We start from the raw sequence: 17556 nt of genomic DNA, 5'->3' as shown, positions 1-17556 counted from the left end.
AAGAATAGGGTCCGGGCACCGTGGCTCACACCTGTAATCCCAGCACTACAGGAGGCTGAAGCAGAGGATTGCTTGAGGCCAGGAGTTTGAGACTAGCCTAAGGAACAAAGTGAGACCCCCCCCCCTCCATCTCTATAAAAAAAATTTTTTTTTCATTAGGTACAGTGGTGCATGCCTGTGGGCCCAGCTACTGGGGAGGCTGACAGGAAGATTCCTTGAGCCCAGGGGCTCAAGGTTGTAGTGAGCTATGATGGTGCCACTGCACCATCTAGCTTTAGGCCACAGAGCGAGACCTTGTATCTAAAAATTAAAAAATGGCCGAGTACAGTGGCTCATGCCTATAATCCCAGCACTTTGGGAAGCCAAGATGGGAGGATTGCTCGAGCTCAGGAATTCAAGACTAGTGAACTCCCACCTCTACAAAAACTATAAAAATTAGCTGGGTGTGTTGGCATGTGCCTGTCGTCCCAACTACTAGGGAAGCTGGAAGGACTGCTTGAGCCCAGGAAGCCATGATTGTACCACTGAACTCCAGCCTGGATGACAAAGTGAGACCCTGTCTCATAAAATAAATAAATACATACATACATACATACATACACACACACACACACACACACACACACAAGACATGTCTATATGTAATACCACGGCAAGTGGTTCAAAATATATTAACTGAGTGAAACAAGCAATGATGAAACTTTTTCAAATATTAATTATTTAGGTTACAGGTATCTGAATTTTCTTTTTTCCTTTTTGAGATAAGAGTCTCTGTCACCAAGGCTAGAGTGCAGTGGTGCGATCTCAGCTCACTGCAACCTCCGCCTCCCAGGTTCGAGCGATTCTCCAGCCTCAGCCTCCCCAAGTAGCTGTAATTGTAATTACAGGCGCCCGCTACCATGCCCAGCTAATTTTCGCATTTTTCGTAGAGACAGGGTTTCGCCATGTTGGCCAGGCTGGTCTCAAACTCCTGACCTCAAGTGATCCACCCGCCTCAACCTCCCAAAGTGCTGAGATTACAGGCATGAGCCATCACAGCTGGCCACAGGTAGAATTCTATGGGTGACTTTCATTTTCTCTGTTGCATTTACGTATATTGCTTTTATAATAGGTCAAAAAAATTAAGACACACACATAATTAACCAAGCTAAAATTCTACCAAACCCAGAGGAAAGCATCCTTCATTCTGGCTCTGAGACATGAGCTAGATGCCAGATGGAAATCTAGGGACAGTTTCATCAAAATTGTTTTTGAGATGGAGTTTCACTCTTGTCACCCAGGCTGGAGTGCAATGGCACAATCTCAGCTCACTGCAACTTCCATCTCCAGGGTTAAAGCGATTCTCCTGCCTCAGCCTCCTGAGTAGCTAGGATTACAGGCGTGCACACCCATGCCCAGTTAATTTTTGTATTTTTAGTAGAGACAGGGTTTCACCATGTTGGCCAGGCTGGTCTTGAACTCCTGACCTCAAGTGATCCACCCACCTTGGCCTCCCAAAGTGCTGGGATTACAGGCTTGAGCCACTGCACCCAGCCCATCAAAATTATGAACAAGGACAGACGAGGTGACTCATGCCTGTAATCCCAACACTTTAGGAGGCTGAGGTGGGTGGATGCTTGAGTCAAAAAGTTCAAGACCAGCCTGGGCAACAAAGCGAGACTGTCTCTACCAAAAAAAAAGAAAAACAAAAAGAAAATTATAAACAGCATTTATCATCAAATGTAAAAAGAATAATGAAGGTTGGGTGTGGTGGTTCATGTCTGTAATCCCAACACTTTGGGAGGCCGAGGCAGACGGATCATGAGGTCAAAAGTTCAAGACCAGCCTGGCCAACATAGTAAAATCCCATCTCTACTAAAAATACAAAAATTAGCCAGGCATGGTGGTGCACGCCTGTAGTCCCAGCTACTCGGGAGGCTGAGGCAGGAGAATCACTTGAACCTGAGAGGTGGAGGTTGCAGTGAGCTAAGATCATACCACCACACTCCAGCATGGGTGACAGAGCAAGACATGGTCTCAGGAAAAAAAAAAAAAGAGAGAATAACGAAGTACAAAAATGTAGCCATTATTCACTAAATTCGTTCGTTAAATATATATTTATTGAAGGCAACTATGTACCTAGTACCGTGGGTAATGAATAAAATACAGACTCTGCTCTCAAGGAGTTTACAGTCTAACTAGAGGAACCAACCAAGCAAACCATTAATCCATTAAAAGAGCACAACGAATATCAGAGAAGTGATGCCTATGGATGTAAAAGGCCAATGAACAAGATACTATGAAGGATAAGCAACATAAAGCCAAAGGCAGTTAAGATGAGGTACTGAGCAAATATTCAACTAGCACATCTCAGACACAAGCTGTAGACTAACATACCACTCCCAAGGTTACAGCAGGTTCATACAATGGTGTTTATTGAAAGATATATTAAAATTAAGATGAAGGGGCCTGGTGCAGTGGCTCATGCCTGTAAAATTAAGATGAAGAAATATAATTCAGTTCACGCATAAAGCATGTACTATGCCAAGCAAGAATTCTGCCCAGAGCCAAATTACAAACATAAATAAAACTCAGTTCCTGCCCTTAAGGTACCCATAGAAAAAAGTAACTATCCTTCCTTTTAAAAATAGAATATACCATTAACAGACATATTTGTAATAAACATATAATATGTATTAAATAATTACAACTACATATAATTATAGCATATGTAACAGTACACTATATATATGATAATAGAGGGCCAGGTATGGTTGCTCACACCTGTAATCCCAGTGCTTTGTGAAGCTGTGGTGGGAAGATCACTTGAAGCCAGGAGTTTGAGACCAGTTTAACCAACATAGCAAGACTTCATCTCTACAAAAAAATTGAAAAATTAGCCGGGTGGTGGTGTACGCTACTCGGAAGGCCGAGGTGGCACTACTGCTTGAGCCCAGGAGTTCAAGGCTACAGTGAGCTATGATTACACCACTGCACTCCAGCTGTGGAAAACAGAGTGCGACCCTGTTTCGAAAAATATAAATTAATATTATATTAAAAAATAACAGGCCAGGTGCAGTGGCTCCTGTCTGTAATCCTGGCACTTTGGGAGGCCACAGTCAGTGGATCGCTTGACCCCAGGAGTTCGAGACTAGTCTGGGCAACATGGCAAAACTCCTTCTCCACAAAAAATACAAAAAAATTAGCCAGGCATGGTGGTATGCGCCTGCAGTCCTAGCTACTCAGAAGGCTGAGGTGTGAGGACCACTTGAGCCTAGGAGGTCAAGGCTGCAGTGAGCTGTGATTGTGCCACTGCACTCCAGCCCAGGTGACAGAACAAGACCCTGTCTCAAAAAATATATAATATTAATAGAAAAGTGCTATTAACAGGCAATTAAGGATGAAAAACCTCAGATCATCATAAAGGCTATCATTTATTAAGGACTGACTCAATGCCAGGGATGCACATTCCACCAAAAAGAGGGGTTAAATTCCTCCCAAGTTACAAAGCTAGGTTTTCGTTTTGAGACAGTGTCTTGCTATGTGGCCCGGGCTGGAGAGCGGTGGTGTGATCACAGCTCACTGCAGCCTCCATCTCCAAGCTACCCTCCTGCCTCAGCCTCCTGAGTAGCTAAGATTATAAGCACATACACCACCATGCAAGGTTTTTTTTTTTTTAAACAGAGACAAGGTCTCATGCTCCTGAGTTTCACCAATCCTTCTGCCTTAGCCTTCCAAAGTGCTAGGATTACAGGTGTGAACCACGACACCCGACCCTACAAAGCTAGGTTTTCAGCTCAGTGGCTCTGTCTCTTCCAAGGCTCAATCACAAGAAAAGCATGCAAAACTGAAAGGAACAAGAAGACCAAACTATTGGATATAAAAACAATATAGAAAACAGCACAGATATCTGACCACAAGACAAACTTTATTTATATATAAAGATCAAGTTTTAATGCTTTATGTTATATAGTTGGTATTTGTTCAGGTATTTATTTTGAATAGTCCATCAAGAAAACAAAACTTCAAGAAAAAAGTTTGTACTGACCACTACAATTTATTACACACTATGGAAGAATGAAAGGGTCAGCATCAAATTCTCAGTTTCTCCAATGTCGACAAGTCATCTTTTTTTTTTTTTTTTTTTAGACGGAGTCTGGCTCTGTCGCCCAGGCTGGAGTGCAGTGGCCGGATCTCAGCTCACTGCAAGCTCCGCCTCCTGGGTTTACGCCATTCTCCTGCCTCAGCCTCCCGAGTAGCTGGGACTACAGGCGCCCGCCACCTCACCCGGCTAGTTTTTTGTATTTTTTAGTAGAGACGGGGTTTCACCATATTAGCCAGGATGGTCTCAATCTCCTGACCTCGTGATCCACCCGTCTCGGCCTCCCAAAGTGCTGGGATTACAGGCTTGAGCCACCGCGCCCGGCCGACAAGTCATCTTATGTCTAAATTAGGGGTTGGCAAAGTACAGCCCCAAATCAAATCTGACCTGCAGCCTGTTTTCATAAGTAAAACAAACATCTGTAAAGAAAATACTCTTTTTTTTTTTTTTATTGGGACACAGCCATGCCCATTCATTTGGGTATGGCTGCTTTCCTACTACAAAGACAGACCTGAGTGCTTAAGACAAAGACAGCATGATCCACAAAACGAAAAACATTGATTTTCTGGTCCTTTACAGAAAAGGTTTTCAGACCCCTGGTCTAAATGATTGCCATATATATCACAAATGGTGGAAAACTAATTAGCCTGTTCATTTCAGCCCTATTTAAGTTTTATTATGAACTCTACCTGATTTAAGTACTCTTCCTTTATAATTACTGTCACTTAGTAAATGTTAATGAGTTTTTGAATTTCCACAACTATGTTCACATTTCAGTTATTTTCCATAGAGTAGGTCTTACTTTAGCTGCCCAGTAATTTATTCTTCACATAATTACTACAACAAAATTCTAATTAAGGCACATCTGTGGCCTGGCGCGGTGGCTCACACCTATAATCTGAGCACTTTGGGAGGCTGAGGCGGATAGACATGAGGTCAGGAGTTCAAGACAAGCCTGGCCAACATGGTGAAACCCTGCCTCTACTAAAAATACAAAAATTACCTGGGCATGGTAGTGCACAGCCTGTAATCCTAGCTACTCAGGAGGCTGAGACAGAATTGCTTGAACCTGGGAGGTGAAGGTTGCAATGAGCTGAGATTGCACCACTGCACTCCAGCCTGGGCAACAGAGCGAGACTCCATCTCAGAATTAAAAAAAGAAAAAAAAAAGGCACATCTGCAATTATCCCCATACATAGTTATGCTTCAATTTTGTACAATCTACAGATACAGACAAGCAAAGATGAACACACAGACAAGAGCTGCTATGACTAAATAATTTCTAATATCCGATTCATATTCGAACACCTCAAAGTGCCATTTACAACTAACAGCATCTGGCCAGGTGTGGTGGCTCATGCCTGTAATCCCAGCACTTTGGGAGGCTGACGCAGGTGGATCACCTGAGGTCAGGATTTCAAGACCAGCCCGGCCAACATGGCGAAACTCCGTCTCTATTAAAAAAATTTAAAAATTAGCTAGGCATGGTAGTACGTGCCTGTAGTCCCAACTACTTGGGAGGTTGAGGCAGCAGAATCCCTTGAACACGGGAGGCAGAGGTTGCAGTGAGCCAAGATCTCGCCCCATTGCACTCCAGCCTGGGTGACAGAGCGAGACTACATCTCAAAAAAAAAAAAAAAGAACAACATCAGTGTCACCTGACTGCATAAGAAATGCAAATTCATGGCCCCTATTCCAGACCTACCACGTGATTCTTATGCACATTAAAAGTCCAAGAATCAATGCACCAAGACAGAGTTTATGTCACTTACCTTGAGTGTGAAAAGGCTGATTCGGCCAGGCAGTTTATAAAACAACCCCTCTCCTCCTCTTGAATTGGAATGTAGCATAGCATTGAGGCATGCGAGAGGGGACGTCCCACTGTAAAACCACATAAGAATGGATGAGGGTCATACAATCCATCTGCCTAAAGACCTAATCCCTCCAATTCATTCTTAAATGAGAAAAAGCTAAGCAAGAAATACAAAAGAAAAAATCTCATGACAATTTCACTGTGAAAATAGTAAAAGAATAACCAAATGAAATTCACATAAATCACACTCAGGGAACTCTGGAATAAAATTATGTGATACCTGAAATCCATACCTAACACTTCTTCAGTGCTTTTTGACAATATAAATTAAATTTCCAAGAAATTTAGAAAAACCACACAATTTTTTCAAGTTATATTTTAATAAATAAAATTTTAATAAAATTTTACTATTAAAAGTTTCCTAGCCTCTATATTTCAATTTACATATCATACTCAGAAACTGCCACAGATTATCACAAAGAATCACAAAATCAATGGTCCTTTGCCAATAAAACAAGCAGAATTTTTTTTCCAGTTAAACATTTTCTAGTAAGTAAACAAAAAGAACAGTATTTTATTTGTTTTTTTCTCTGTTGGGAGTGGGAGATTGAGTTTTATTCTGTATCTACCCGGGAACAATTATTTAAACCTAAATGCAAAAAGACAGTCAAGTGGATTTAGTTCCCAGTAATGCTTAAACATTAAACTGAAACAATGGCATACTCAGTTGTTTCATGGTCCTTACCACAACAGCAGGTTGCGAAACAGTGACAGTTCAGTGCGAAGGATGCTACTTACTGAATCTTAAAATAGAAAAGCTACCAAAAATATCAACAAATGCCCATTATTAATATTAACTAAGTTTGGCACTAGCATATTAGTGCTAGGAGTCACCTGTGCACCCTCTCTTCCCTCTCCCCAGCATGTTAAAAAATATATAAATAGCTTAAGTAAGCCTCTTCGCATGTTTCAGAACTAGAGGCCCTAATTTATGCAGTGTTAAAAATAAATTCTGAGTCTAAAAAAACCATTAAAAAACTATTACTTATTTTGCCTTGGAACACACTGGATGCTAAAAAATTTTTCACCAAGAACCAATCTCTAAAAGAAACCTTGTGCAAAATCTGGAGTATCAAGTGGGTGTGCTAGCATCTCTGCTACAAGGAGAACAGCATGCTGGCACAGCTCTTCTGTGACTCCTACATATTATACCTCTGTCTACAAATTACAGAGCTGCTCACTCATCATGAGCCACCATGACTGCTTCATAATTCCTCTAAGAACAAGAAGCAGAAACAAGTTAAGGTTTTCAATTTCATATGTCCCAAAGGGACTCATTTACCTTCTATAGGCAAAGTGGTCCAACAGCAATGCAGACAGCAGCATGATGGGAAACAGCCCATAAAAACAAAAATAAAGCACAATTATAATACTACACAGTGGATAAGTACAAGTCAAATAAATGTGATGTAGACAATCTTAAATCTTCCCTCCCCACAAAACATCAACTTGAGAATGTCTGAACTGACAACAGGAAAGTGAGGGCCTTCTGACCCTAAAAGGTCATTTTGCTAAGTTTGACTAGCAAAAACATGAAGTTTGCTCTGAGTCCCAGGCAGGGACTGTGTAGTGCTCTCCTCTTTCCTCATTTAAGGACTTTTTTTTGTTTGTTTTTTGTTTTGTTTTGTTTTTTGAGACGCAGTCTCATTCTGTCGCCCAGGCTGGAGTGCAGTGGTACAATCTCAGCTCACTGCAACCTCCATCTTCCGGGTTCAAGCAATTCTCCAGCCTCATCCTCCCAAGCTGGAACTACAGGCTACAGGTGCGCATCACCACGCCGGCTAATCTTTGTATTTTTAGTAGATACTGGGTTTTGCCATGTTGGCCAGGTTGGTCTCAAACTCCTGACCTCAAGTGATCTGCCTGCCTTGGCCTCCCAAAGTGCTGGGATTGCAGGCATGGGCCATCACACTCAGCCCTTCTTTTTTTTTTTTAAGTTTGAAGTTAGGATAAGGAAAAAGAGGCCGGGCGCGGTGGCTCAAGCTGTAATCCCAGCACTTTGGGAGGCCGAGGCGGGTGGATCACGAGGTCAGGAGATCGAGACCCTCCTGGCTAACACGGTGAAACCCCGTGTCTACTAAAAATACAAAAAACTAGCCAGGCGCGGTGGCGGGCGCCTGTAGTCCCAGCTACTCGGGAGGCTGAGGCGGGAGAATGGCGGGAACCCGGGAGGCGGAGCTTGCAGTGAGCCGAGATCGCGCCACTGCACTCCAGCCTGGGCGACACAGCGAGACTCTGTCTCAAAAAAAAAAAAAAAAAAAAAAAAAAAAAAAAGGAAAAAGAAAGATTAAAGATAGTCACTGGCTTTCAGGCCAGCAATTCTATGTTTCTAACTTGTTACTTCTCCAGGAAAACTATGCCATAAATTGAGAAAACAAAGGTCACCTCAAAATTTAGTAAATTCATATAATATATGACTGGAATTAGTAGGGGGAAAAAAAGTCAGTGGGTTTTTTATGTTGATGAGACAACCATTCTTTTATCCTAAAAGAACTTCAGGGATACGGCATAGAGAAAAGGGTAGTTTTAGGCACAATAGAGGCTATCAGGTCTGAAACTTCTGAAACAACACAAGAGAAAATGTGCCCTGCCTCCTTACACAAAAAACAAGCTCTATGCCAAGATTTAAGGAAGAGCAAGGAGATAGGGAAAGCCACTGCACCTCTAAATGAAAACAAATAGATGTTCACCCACTGCCACCCCTCCACTCAGACGACACACAATTTGGGAAATGGATAGTTCTACTTCACTATCAGACACAGAAGCACAAATATATACACAGGTTTACTTACTCATATCACTACACAACTACAGAAAGACACATGTCCTATGAAACCCTCACGTTAAGCAACAAGAACAATACAAACCTCATTTCCTTTAGTCCTTCTGCCTCTATGACCTGCAGAATCTGTTTTGGTGTCATTGGAGCATCCGAGTAGTTTTCTAATACCTGAAGAAATATAAACGTCCTAATTTCAGTGTACAATTTCCATTTATATCCATCCATCCATATATCATGGGCTAAAGTTCTGCTATGAGGTACCACTGGTGACAACTTAAGTTTTTCCACAGTTAAAATTACTTCAGAAATCAAATCACACATATATCCAGTTACTGAAAGTTACTGCAATTAACTGAAATGTTCAAATTCTCGATTCTAAGGATGCATATCTTCTCAGCATACATTGTATAGTATGTGAGACCTTAGCAACATTGGTTACTGTTTAACTTGATGCTGTTAATACTGCTAAACCACAGAATATATAGCGCTGCACAAGAAACATGAGACAGAAATGCATTCACATTTTCTTTCCCAAAGAAGTTTAATTAGTACCTATACATACATATATATATATATATATGTGCAAATTCATGGCCCCTATTCCAGACCTACCAGGTGATTCTTATGCACATAAAAGTCCAAGAATCACTGCACCAATATTTTTGTATTTTAGTAGAGACGGAGCTTCACCATGTTGGCCAGACGAACTCCTGATCTCAGGTGATCTGCTCACCTCAGGTGATCTGCCCGCCTCAGCCTCCTAAAGTGCTGGGATTATAGAAGTGAGCCACCACACCCGACCAAGTACCCATATTTTTAAATGGTGCTTTTTGCCACTGTGTTGTTAATCTGCGGTGTTAACTGCCACAGTACGTTCTGCCATTTGGCAACATGATGCTATGATTCTGCATGACTGGTGCAATGTGCAATGAGAAACAGAATATCCCATTTATGTTAGCATCATCTATAACCAAGTCATGGCAGTATTGCAGTATTTTCTTAGTGTGCAACTGCAGCTCTCTTGCTTTAAGAGTTCTTAGATATGTTATTCTTCTAAAAGAGGAAAAAAGCTGTCAATATCTTTGTACTTTGTCTACCTGTGTAGCTACTGAGGGTACTCCAAATCAAGCTAACATCTTACAGTCCATTTAACTACCATAACCAAGTACTGCTGTCACAAGCAACACATAAAGCAGTAAGTCTGATAGGACACTGCTGTCTGCGGCCATACCACCCTGGACGTGCCTGATCTCGTCTGACAGGTCTGCTGCGGAAGGTACTCTCTATGGAAGAACATAAGACCTCAGCACTAAAGTCAAGGTTTGGAGAAGGTACTAAAATAAAACCCCCATTTCCCATGATCCTATTCTTTGCTTCTCTTTTCAGATTTTCCATTCCCCATGGGTAACATTATCATCTCAGTTTCAGCTACTACCTAAATTCTGATAACTATCTAATCTCTACCTCTAGCCCTGATGTCTCCCCCAAATTTCAGATTCAAATATTCAGTTGTATACTGATTGTACCCCTTCATTATCGACTCTAATTCAGCTCTACTCTTAATTCATCTAATTGGCAATTCTAATTCACCTCTTCTCCAGACCCACTCTTCTTCCTGTACTCCCTATCTTGATTGACAGCCTGTATAATCACCTAATTCAGAAACGCAGGTGTCTTCCTTCTCTCTCATCTGTCCCCCAAGTCCCAAAACCAGTCTCTTTCCTGACCCAACACAACAGCCTCTTAATGTCTATCCCTCCCTCCAGTCCTGTTTTCCTCAAATCCATTCTGACTCTGTTGTCATCCTTCAATCAACAAACACATGCAACACCTACCTTGTGCCAGGCACAATTCTAGGGATTCACAGTAAACAAGACCAAATCCCTGCTCTGGTAGAACTTACATGTTACAGCCTGAGGTCAACCCAGCAAAGCAAACCTGCCCTCATCACTTTTAGCTCTAAAATCCTTCAATAGGCCAGGCACAGTGGTGCACACCTATAGTCCCAGCTGAGACTGAGGCAGGAGGGTCACTTGAGCTCAGGAGCTCCAGGATGTAGTGCGCCATGATCCTGTCTGTGTATAGCCACAGCACTCCAGCCTGGGTAACAGAGTGAAACCTCATCTCTTTAAAGAATTTTTGAAAATGGGGCCCGGGTGCGGTGGCTCACGCCTGTAATCCCAGCACTTTGGGAGGCTGAGGCGGGTGGATCACGAGGTCAGGAGATCGAGACCATCCTGACTAACATGGTGAAACCCCGTCTCTACTAAAAAGTACAAAAAAACTACCCAGGCGTGGTGGTGAGCGCCTGTAGTCCCAGCTACTCGGGAAGCTGAGGTGGGAGAAGCTGAGTGCAGTGAGCCGAGATCGCGCCACTGCACTCCAGCCTGGGCGACAGAGAAAGACTCCGTCTCAAGTTAAAAATAAATAAATAAATAAATAAAAATAAAAAAATATACGGCTAGGTAAAGTGTCTCACACCTGTAATCCCAGCACTTTGGGAGGCCAAGGTGGGCAGATTGCTTGAGCCTAGGAGTTCAAAACCAGCCTGGGCAACATGGTGAAACCCTGTCTCTACAAAAATATACAAAAAACTAGCTGGGCATGGTGGCGCATGCCTATAATCCCAGCTACACAGGAGGCTGAGATAGAAGAATCATCTGAGCCCAGGAAGTGGAAGCTGCAGTGAGCTGTGATGGCGCCACTGCACTTCAGCCAGGGTGACAGAGTGAGACTCTGTCTCAAAAAATAGTAATAAAGATAGAAAGCAAATAAAATCCTTCAACAGCTCCTTAATCACATACTGCAAAAGCTGAAGCTTCCAAAGTCCACTGACCCACTGGTAAAGAACAGGATCTAGAGTTAGATTCAAATTCTTACATTCTAAACTGGGGCAAATTACAACCCAACCTGAACCTAGGTTCTCTTTTGAAGGATACTGATGTCTTCCTCTCAGAGTTACTGAACAGATTAGAGACAATGTAAGTAATGCCTATAGTGCCTGGCACAGGGTAGGTGCTCACTGGCCTGGCATATGGAACCCTCACAATCTGATCTCTGCCTGTCTCTACCAATCCACAATGACACTCCACAAACTTTATGTTCCAATAATTTATAGATATAGCTAATTCTCACACTTTGCAAATACACACACTCCCTCTCACCCTTTCTCTCTCTCTCTCCCACTCTCTTTCTCTCCTGCTATGTGTTGTCACCAGCTCCTGCTTATGCCCTCTGTGATTGGCCTAACTCCTAGTTACCCTTCAAGATTGAGCTCAGAAAGCACCTTCCTCCAGGAAGCCTTCCCTGATCTCTGCCAGGCAGAAGTAAAAGTCTCTTTTCAATGTCCCCATTGTTTCATAACACATACAATTATCTTCCAAACCAGGACAGTTGAAAGTGAAAGGAGAAACTATTCATAATTACGACTGGACAAGAGGCAGCAACTGGGATATTTGTTTATGATTTATACAACTATGATAACACGTATCATGACTGTAGTAAAATTCTGTTCCTGTGTCTGGACCTTCTCCATCCCCAGACGACCGTAAGCCCTGAGGGGGCAAACCTCATCCATCGTTGTATTCCAAGAACCTAAGTGCCAAGACAGGCAGTACTGACTTGAACAAACCTACAGTAAACCCTGGAACAAGCTACTAATGTTCACTGCCACAGATATCATTTCTTTGATACTAACTAAATGAAAGCCTGAGCTAGCGAATTTTTGTAGCATTTTTTAAAAGAAGCATGATTCAAATAGTAACAACCAATTATTTAAACAGCAATCAGAAATAGCCTGAGAATTTAAGACAGGGGAAACAAAATCTCTAAAGGGAAGTTACATCAAAAGATACAAAGCATTCACTTTTATTAAAACTGTTTATGCTTCCAGCTTTTGGTGTAAGAACAAGTCAGCAGTGTTCTATTCCTAGTCTCTTTCTAGACTACATTTAAAAAAAAAAAAAAAAGTATCTCTTCTCTTACTTCAAAGGGGAAAAAAATGTTTGATGTAAGAACCGGTCAGTCACGAATCAAAGTAAAAGATAAAGCATGCAACAAAGAGTTTCTCAGAGCCAGGGAGAATCCATTTAGGGTCCTCAATTTAAAGGGAAATCCCCTTGGCTATTTCTCCCAAACAAACTGTTCATAACAAGTTGGAAGATATCCACCCAACCACATAAGGTCTACGTCTTACATCTAGAAAAGACAATACTACAAAACGTGTGAAAGAAAGAGTATCTATTTTTCAACAGCATAATTAAACATCTACAAAAATCAATCTCCTGGGGCATACTACACTGAAATTCACAAGAAGAATCTTCTTTCCTCTGCAAAAACAATTTTTTAAAAGGATTCCCAGTAACACTCTAGTCACCAGATTGCTCCTGAGGTCAGGAGCAATCTGAAAGTGTTCCCAAGGAAGTGCATACAATTGCCATTGCAAGCAGTCCAAATTCACCTGCCCAAAGAGAAGAGTAGTGTTCAGGTGTTCTAACGTTCAACTGTCCTACGTTCCCTCCTGGTCAAGTTTCTCTCAGTCCAGTGTTAAGCTCTCACAAATTCTCCAGCACACAGTGTTACAGAAACTTTTTTTAAACATTAAGAGGGCTGCTTTTTTATTTTGTTTTGTTTTTGAGATGGAGTCTCACTGCCGCCACTGGAGTGCAGTGGCGCGATCTCGGTTCACTGCAACCTCCACCTCCCGGGTTCAAGTGATTCTCCTGCCTCAGCCTCCCGAGTAGCGGAGGTTACAGGCATGCACCACCACCACGCCTCGCTAATTTTTGTATTTTTAGTACGGACAGGGTTTCACCATGTTGGTCAGGCTAGTCTTGAACTCCTGACCTCAGGTGATCTGTCTGCCTCGGCCTCCCAAAGTGCTGGGATTACAGGCGTGAGCCACCATGCCCAGTCTAGGACTCTTAAAAAGTTCCCCCTTACCTACCATCCAGTCCCATCCAAAGAAATGGAAAATTCTAAAACAAAAAACACACAAAAGATACACAAATTATATATCACATTCTCATGAGTCCTTTTTTTGTTTTTTTGTTGTTGTTGTTGTTGTTTTCTGAGACGGAGTCTCACTCTGTCACCCAGGTTGGAGTGCAGTGGCATGACCTTGGCTCTCTGCAACCTCCACCTCCCGAGTTCAAGCGATTCTCCTGCCTCAGCGGCCCCCACCCCTCCAAGTAGCTGGGATTACAGGCATGAACCACCACACCTGGCTAATTTTTGTATTTTTAGTAGAGACTGGGTTTCACCATGTTGGCCAGGCTGGTCTAGAACTCCTGACCCTGTGATCCACCCACCTCAGCCTCCCAAAGTGCTGGGATTACAGGCATGAGCCACCATGCCCAGCCTCATTATTTTTTTAGAGTCAGGGTCTCCCCCTATCACCCAGGCTGGAGTGTGGTGGCACAATCAGTCATTGGCCACTGCAGCCTCCAACTCCTCAGCCTCCCAAGTAGCTAGGACCACAGGTGTGCACCACCATGCCCAGCTCATTTTGTTTCTGCTGTTGTAGAGACGGGGTCTATGTTGCCCAGGCTCATCTTGAACTCCTAGCTTCAAGCGATTATTCTGCCTCAGCCTCCCAAAGTCTCACAAATCCTTTCTCACATGTATAACACCACCATAAAGTAATTCCTATTCATAGGCTGGGCGCGGTGGCTCACGCCTGTAATCCCAGCACTTTAGGAAGCCAAGGTGGGCAGATAATCTGAGATCAGAAGTTCGAGACCAGCCTGACCAACATGGAGAAACCCCATCTCTACGAAAAATACAAAATTAGGGGGGCATGGTGGCACATGCCTGTAATCCCAGCTACTCGGGAAGACTGAGGCAGGAGAATTGCTTGAACCTGGGAGGCAGAGCTTGCGGTGAGCCAAGATGGTGCCATTGCATTCCAGCCTGGGCAACAAGAGAGAAACTCCAAACAAACAAACAAACACAAGGTAATTCCTATTCATATTACTATTTTTAATGAAAAGCCTTAGAAGAAAAAGAGAAATAACTTACTCTGATAATCCGGTTTGAAACCAATGATAGAAAAAGCAACCTCGATGTTGAAGTTCAGACCACAGTAAATTGGAGAATCTAAAGAGACTTAACAGTGGACCCCAAATTCCTAAAGTCAACTAGTAAGAGCCAACAGAACTTTGAAACAGATTTTATAATTCTGTCAAGACATAAACATAGGATTTAAAGGTACTTTCACCTACCTCTAACAAGTAAAACTTTGGCAAGCAAATTTCCTTGGGTGCCCAGGGTCATAAACACCCGCATTAACAGGAACGCCAAGGACAATGTCAATGAACACACAAAACTCATCGTCCAGGAGAATGAGAGCTCTCTTCCACTCCCCATCAGGCCTATATTTGTTTCCAGGTAAAGAACCATTAGAGAAATCCTGAAATTTCTACAAGATCCTGAAAACTAGCCCGAGCTTCCAATTTTGACTAAACCAGAAAAAAAAATATTTCGGAACCTCAAAATCTTCAAACTTCACATGCCAGGCCAAAATAAACTGAAGCACAAAACTTCAGCATACAAACAATTGCTATTTTTGTTCCCTGGGCAACAAATGACTAGGGAAGAGGACAGCAAGCACCAATGAAAATTCTGTAGCCCAAATTCCTTCAGTTTTTTACATCAGTAACTTTTACAGACTTCGAGACAGAAAAAGGTGTACTTCAGGTTTGTATCAACCCCACCCCCCATACGGTTATTTTTTTGTTGCTGTTGTTGTTTTTGCACAACACCTTTGACGCAAAAACTCTCTTCAAAATAAGAGAGAAAATTAAGTGTGAGCTTCACTCATCATTAAAACTGAATTACGACAATTACATATAAACTACAGAGGGTCAAGAGACACTTAATGCTATCCGCACCACAACCTCCCTGTGTGACAGATCTTAGGAACTGACATCTTAGTATAACCTGTTACTACTGGTATCAGCAGATGTTACACGAGTATGTCTCAAAGTGAGCTTTGTGGGTGCAATCCAAAAGGAAGCTATTTCACCTGCAAGTCCTCTGACGCTCTGAACATAAAATTCACAACCCCCATCAGTTGAACAAGGCGGCTTCAAACACTCAAATTACGCTCTCCCTTGCTAATCCTCAGTGAACAATGTCTCCCAACAGAGACACTTTGTCTTTGTCCAACATACATTCTTTGCAAAGTGGATTCAGTTCTCCTCAAGGTACCCATTTCCAGTCCAGCTTCTGAAGGCAAGCACCCCAGTCCGCGCTTCTCAAAGTGGGGTCCGTAAGCCACTGGGTTTCAATCACCTGGGAAGCCGGTGAAAGCGCAGATTCCCAGGCTCTATCCCAGACCCTGAGGCTCAGCAGGTCTTACGGAGGGCCCTAGGAGGAGCGTTACTAACCGCCTCTCAGGTGTCGCCCACAGGACACTAAAGTTAGAGAACCGCTGCTCAGGATTCAAGCTGGGAGTAAGCACTTTCTTCCCTCCATGCACCTGGTTTAGATTGGTAAAGCTCAAAATGCCACTGGCGTCCTTGAATGTGGGGTCGCTTTTCCACCCCGGGAGTCAAAGGCACCACCCCATTACCCACCATGAAGCGAGGGAGGAGCTTCCGACCCTTCCCGGAAACCCAACTCCCCCGGGTGAATGAACGAAGCTGCCCCAGACCCCCAGACGCTGCCAAATAGTGGGGGAGGGGAGGCGGGACCCCGCTGCCCAGAGCGGGAGGAGCCGGCCTGCCAGCTCGCCCCTCCGCAGGAATTTAGCTGGGCGAGGGGCGGAGGGTTGGCGGGTAGGGCAAGTGGAAAAAGGCGCCACATCCCATCCCGGCGGAGCGCTCCCCACCCCGCGCCTTGCGGGGCTGTACCGTTCTTAAAGGAAGATGGCCCCGCCCCCTCCCGCGGTGGGCAGGGCCTCGCCCCTCCCCCTCCAGTGGGGGGTGCGCGGCGAGCCCACCCCCACCGAGCCCCACCGAGCCCCCCTCGGCTACCCGCCTCACCAGGCGCGCGGCCTCGGCCCACGTGCGCTCCTTCTTCTTCTTCTGTTTGTCCTTCATTCTCCTCCCCGGCGGCGGCGGCGGCAGCTCCACGCGGGACCTCTAGGCTGGGCGGGCTGGGGCGGTGGCGCGGGGCTGGGGCGGCGGCGGCGGCGGAGGCGGTGGGGGGGTCGCGTGGCAGCGGCGGCGCGCGAGGTCTCGGGTGCGGCCGGGGAGAAGGGGCGGGCACGCGGGGACCGGCTGGCGCGAGAGCGGCGGTGGGGGAGGGGCGGCGGCGGCTCCACGCGCCCGCGCTGCGTCAGTCGCCCACGGCGGCAGCGGCTGCTGCCCCGCGATCGCTAAGGAATGCAGCGACTCCGCATAACCGCGGGGTCAGAGGTCACGGCTCCGGCCTCCGCTTTCCCGCTCTGCTGAGGGACCGAGACAGGACCGGCGGCGGGGCGGGAGGGCGAGACGCGGCTTTCCCTTCGGCGCCCGGGTGTGTGCGTGTCTGCCGTGGGTGTGTGTGAGTGTGTGTGAAGAGTGAGGAGGGGGAGTGTGGGGTTTTTTTTTTTTTGAACAAAAACAAACCGAAAGGACAGCTGGGAGTCGTAGTCCCAGCGGCCTCTCTCGTCTCCCCCGCTCCGGAAGAATATGGCCGTGTGAAGCGCGTGGACCACACGTCCCGGCATGCCCCGCGGCACACTTCCGCTCTCCCTCTGGCGTCCTCCGCCTAGCACCGACCTCAGCTAGGAACGGGGACTGATCGCTGTTCGCGGAAAGGGCTGGGTGGAGTCTCGCGAGGTGCGGGAACTGGCTGGGTGCCTGAGGGATTCTGGGAGGCGATGCTGGGAAGGGG

General features: G+C 44.7%; 1 protein-coding gene across 9 annotated transcripts in view; it reads right to left on the bottom strand.

Moving 5' to 3' along the window:
• ASXL1 (ASXL transcriptional regulator 1) overlaps positions 1–17239 on the bottom strand; it is a 76818-nt gene extending 59579 nt beyond the window's left edge. For 4 of the 9 annotated variants that reach the window (XR_004052657.1, XR_004052658.1, XM_030914719.1 and 1 more), the window contains exons 1-4: positions 16722–17239; positions 8822–8904; positions 7237–7239; positions 5854–5962 (exon numbers count right to left, since the gene is read on the bottom strand). Coding sequence is in view for 5 of the 9 variants with exons in the window: in XM_030914719.1 (XP_030770579.1) it covers positions 5854–5962; positions 7237–7239; positions 8822–8904; positions 16722–16778 (252 nt within the window). In the remaining 4 variants the exon portion in view is untranslated. Of the gene's footprint in view, positions 1–2077; positions 2468–5853; positions 5963–7236; positions 7240–8821; positions 8905–15908; positions 16274–16313; positions 16513–16721 lie in introns of those variants that run through there. The other 5 variants (XR_004052659.1, XM_030914723.1, XM_010352765.2 and 2 more) reach the window with 5 other exon arrangements.
• Between the last annotated feature and the right edge of the window lie 317 nt (positions 17240–17556).

Source organism: Rhinopithecus roxellana, chromosome 13 (assembly GCF_007565055.1).
Source record: "Rhinopithecus roxellana isolate Shanxi Qingling chromosome 13, ASM756505v1, whole genome shotgun sequence".
Lineage (NCBI taxonomy): Eukaryota > Metazoa > Chordata > Mammalia > Primates > Cercopithecidae > Rhinopithecus > Rhinopithecus roxellana.
The sequence above is the reverse complement of the archived record's forward strand: the minus strand, read 5'-3'. Positions and strand labels throughout refer to the sequence as shown.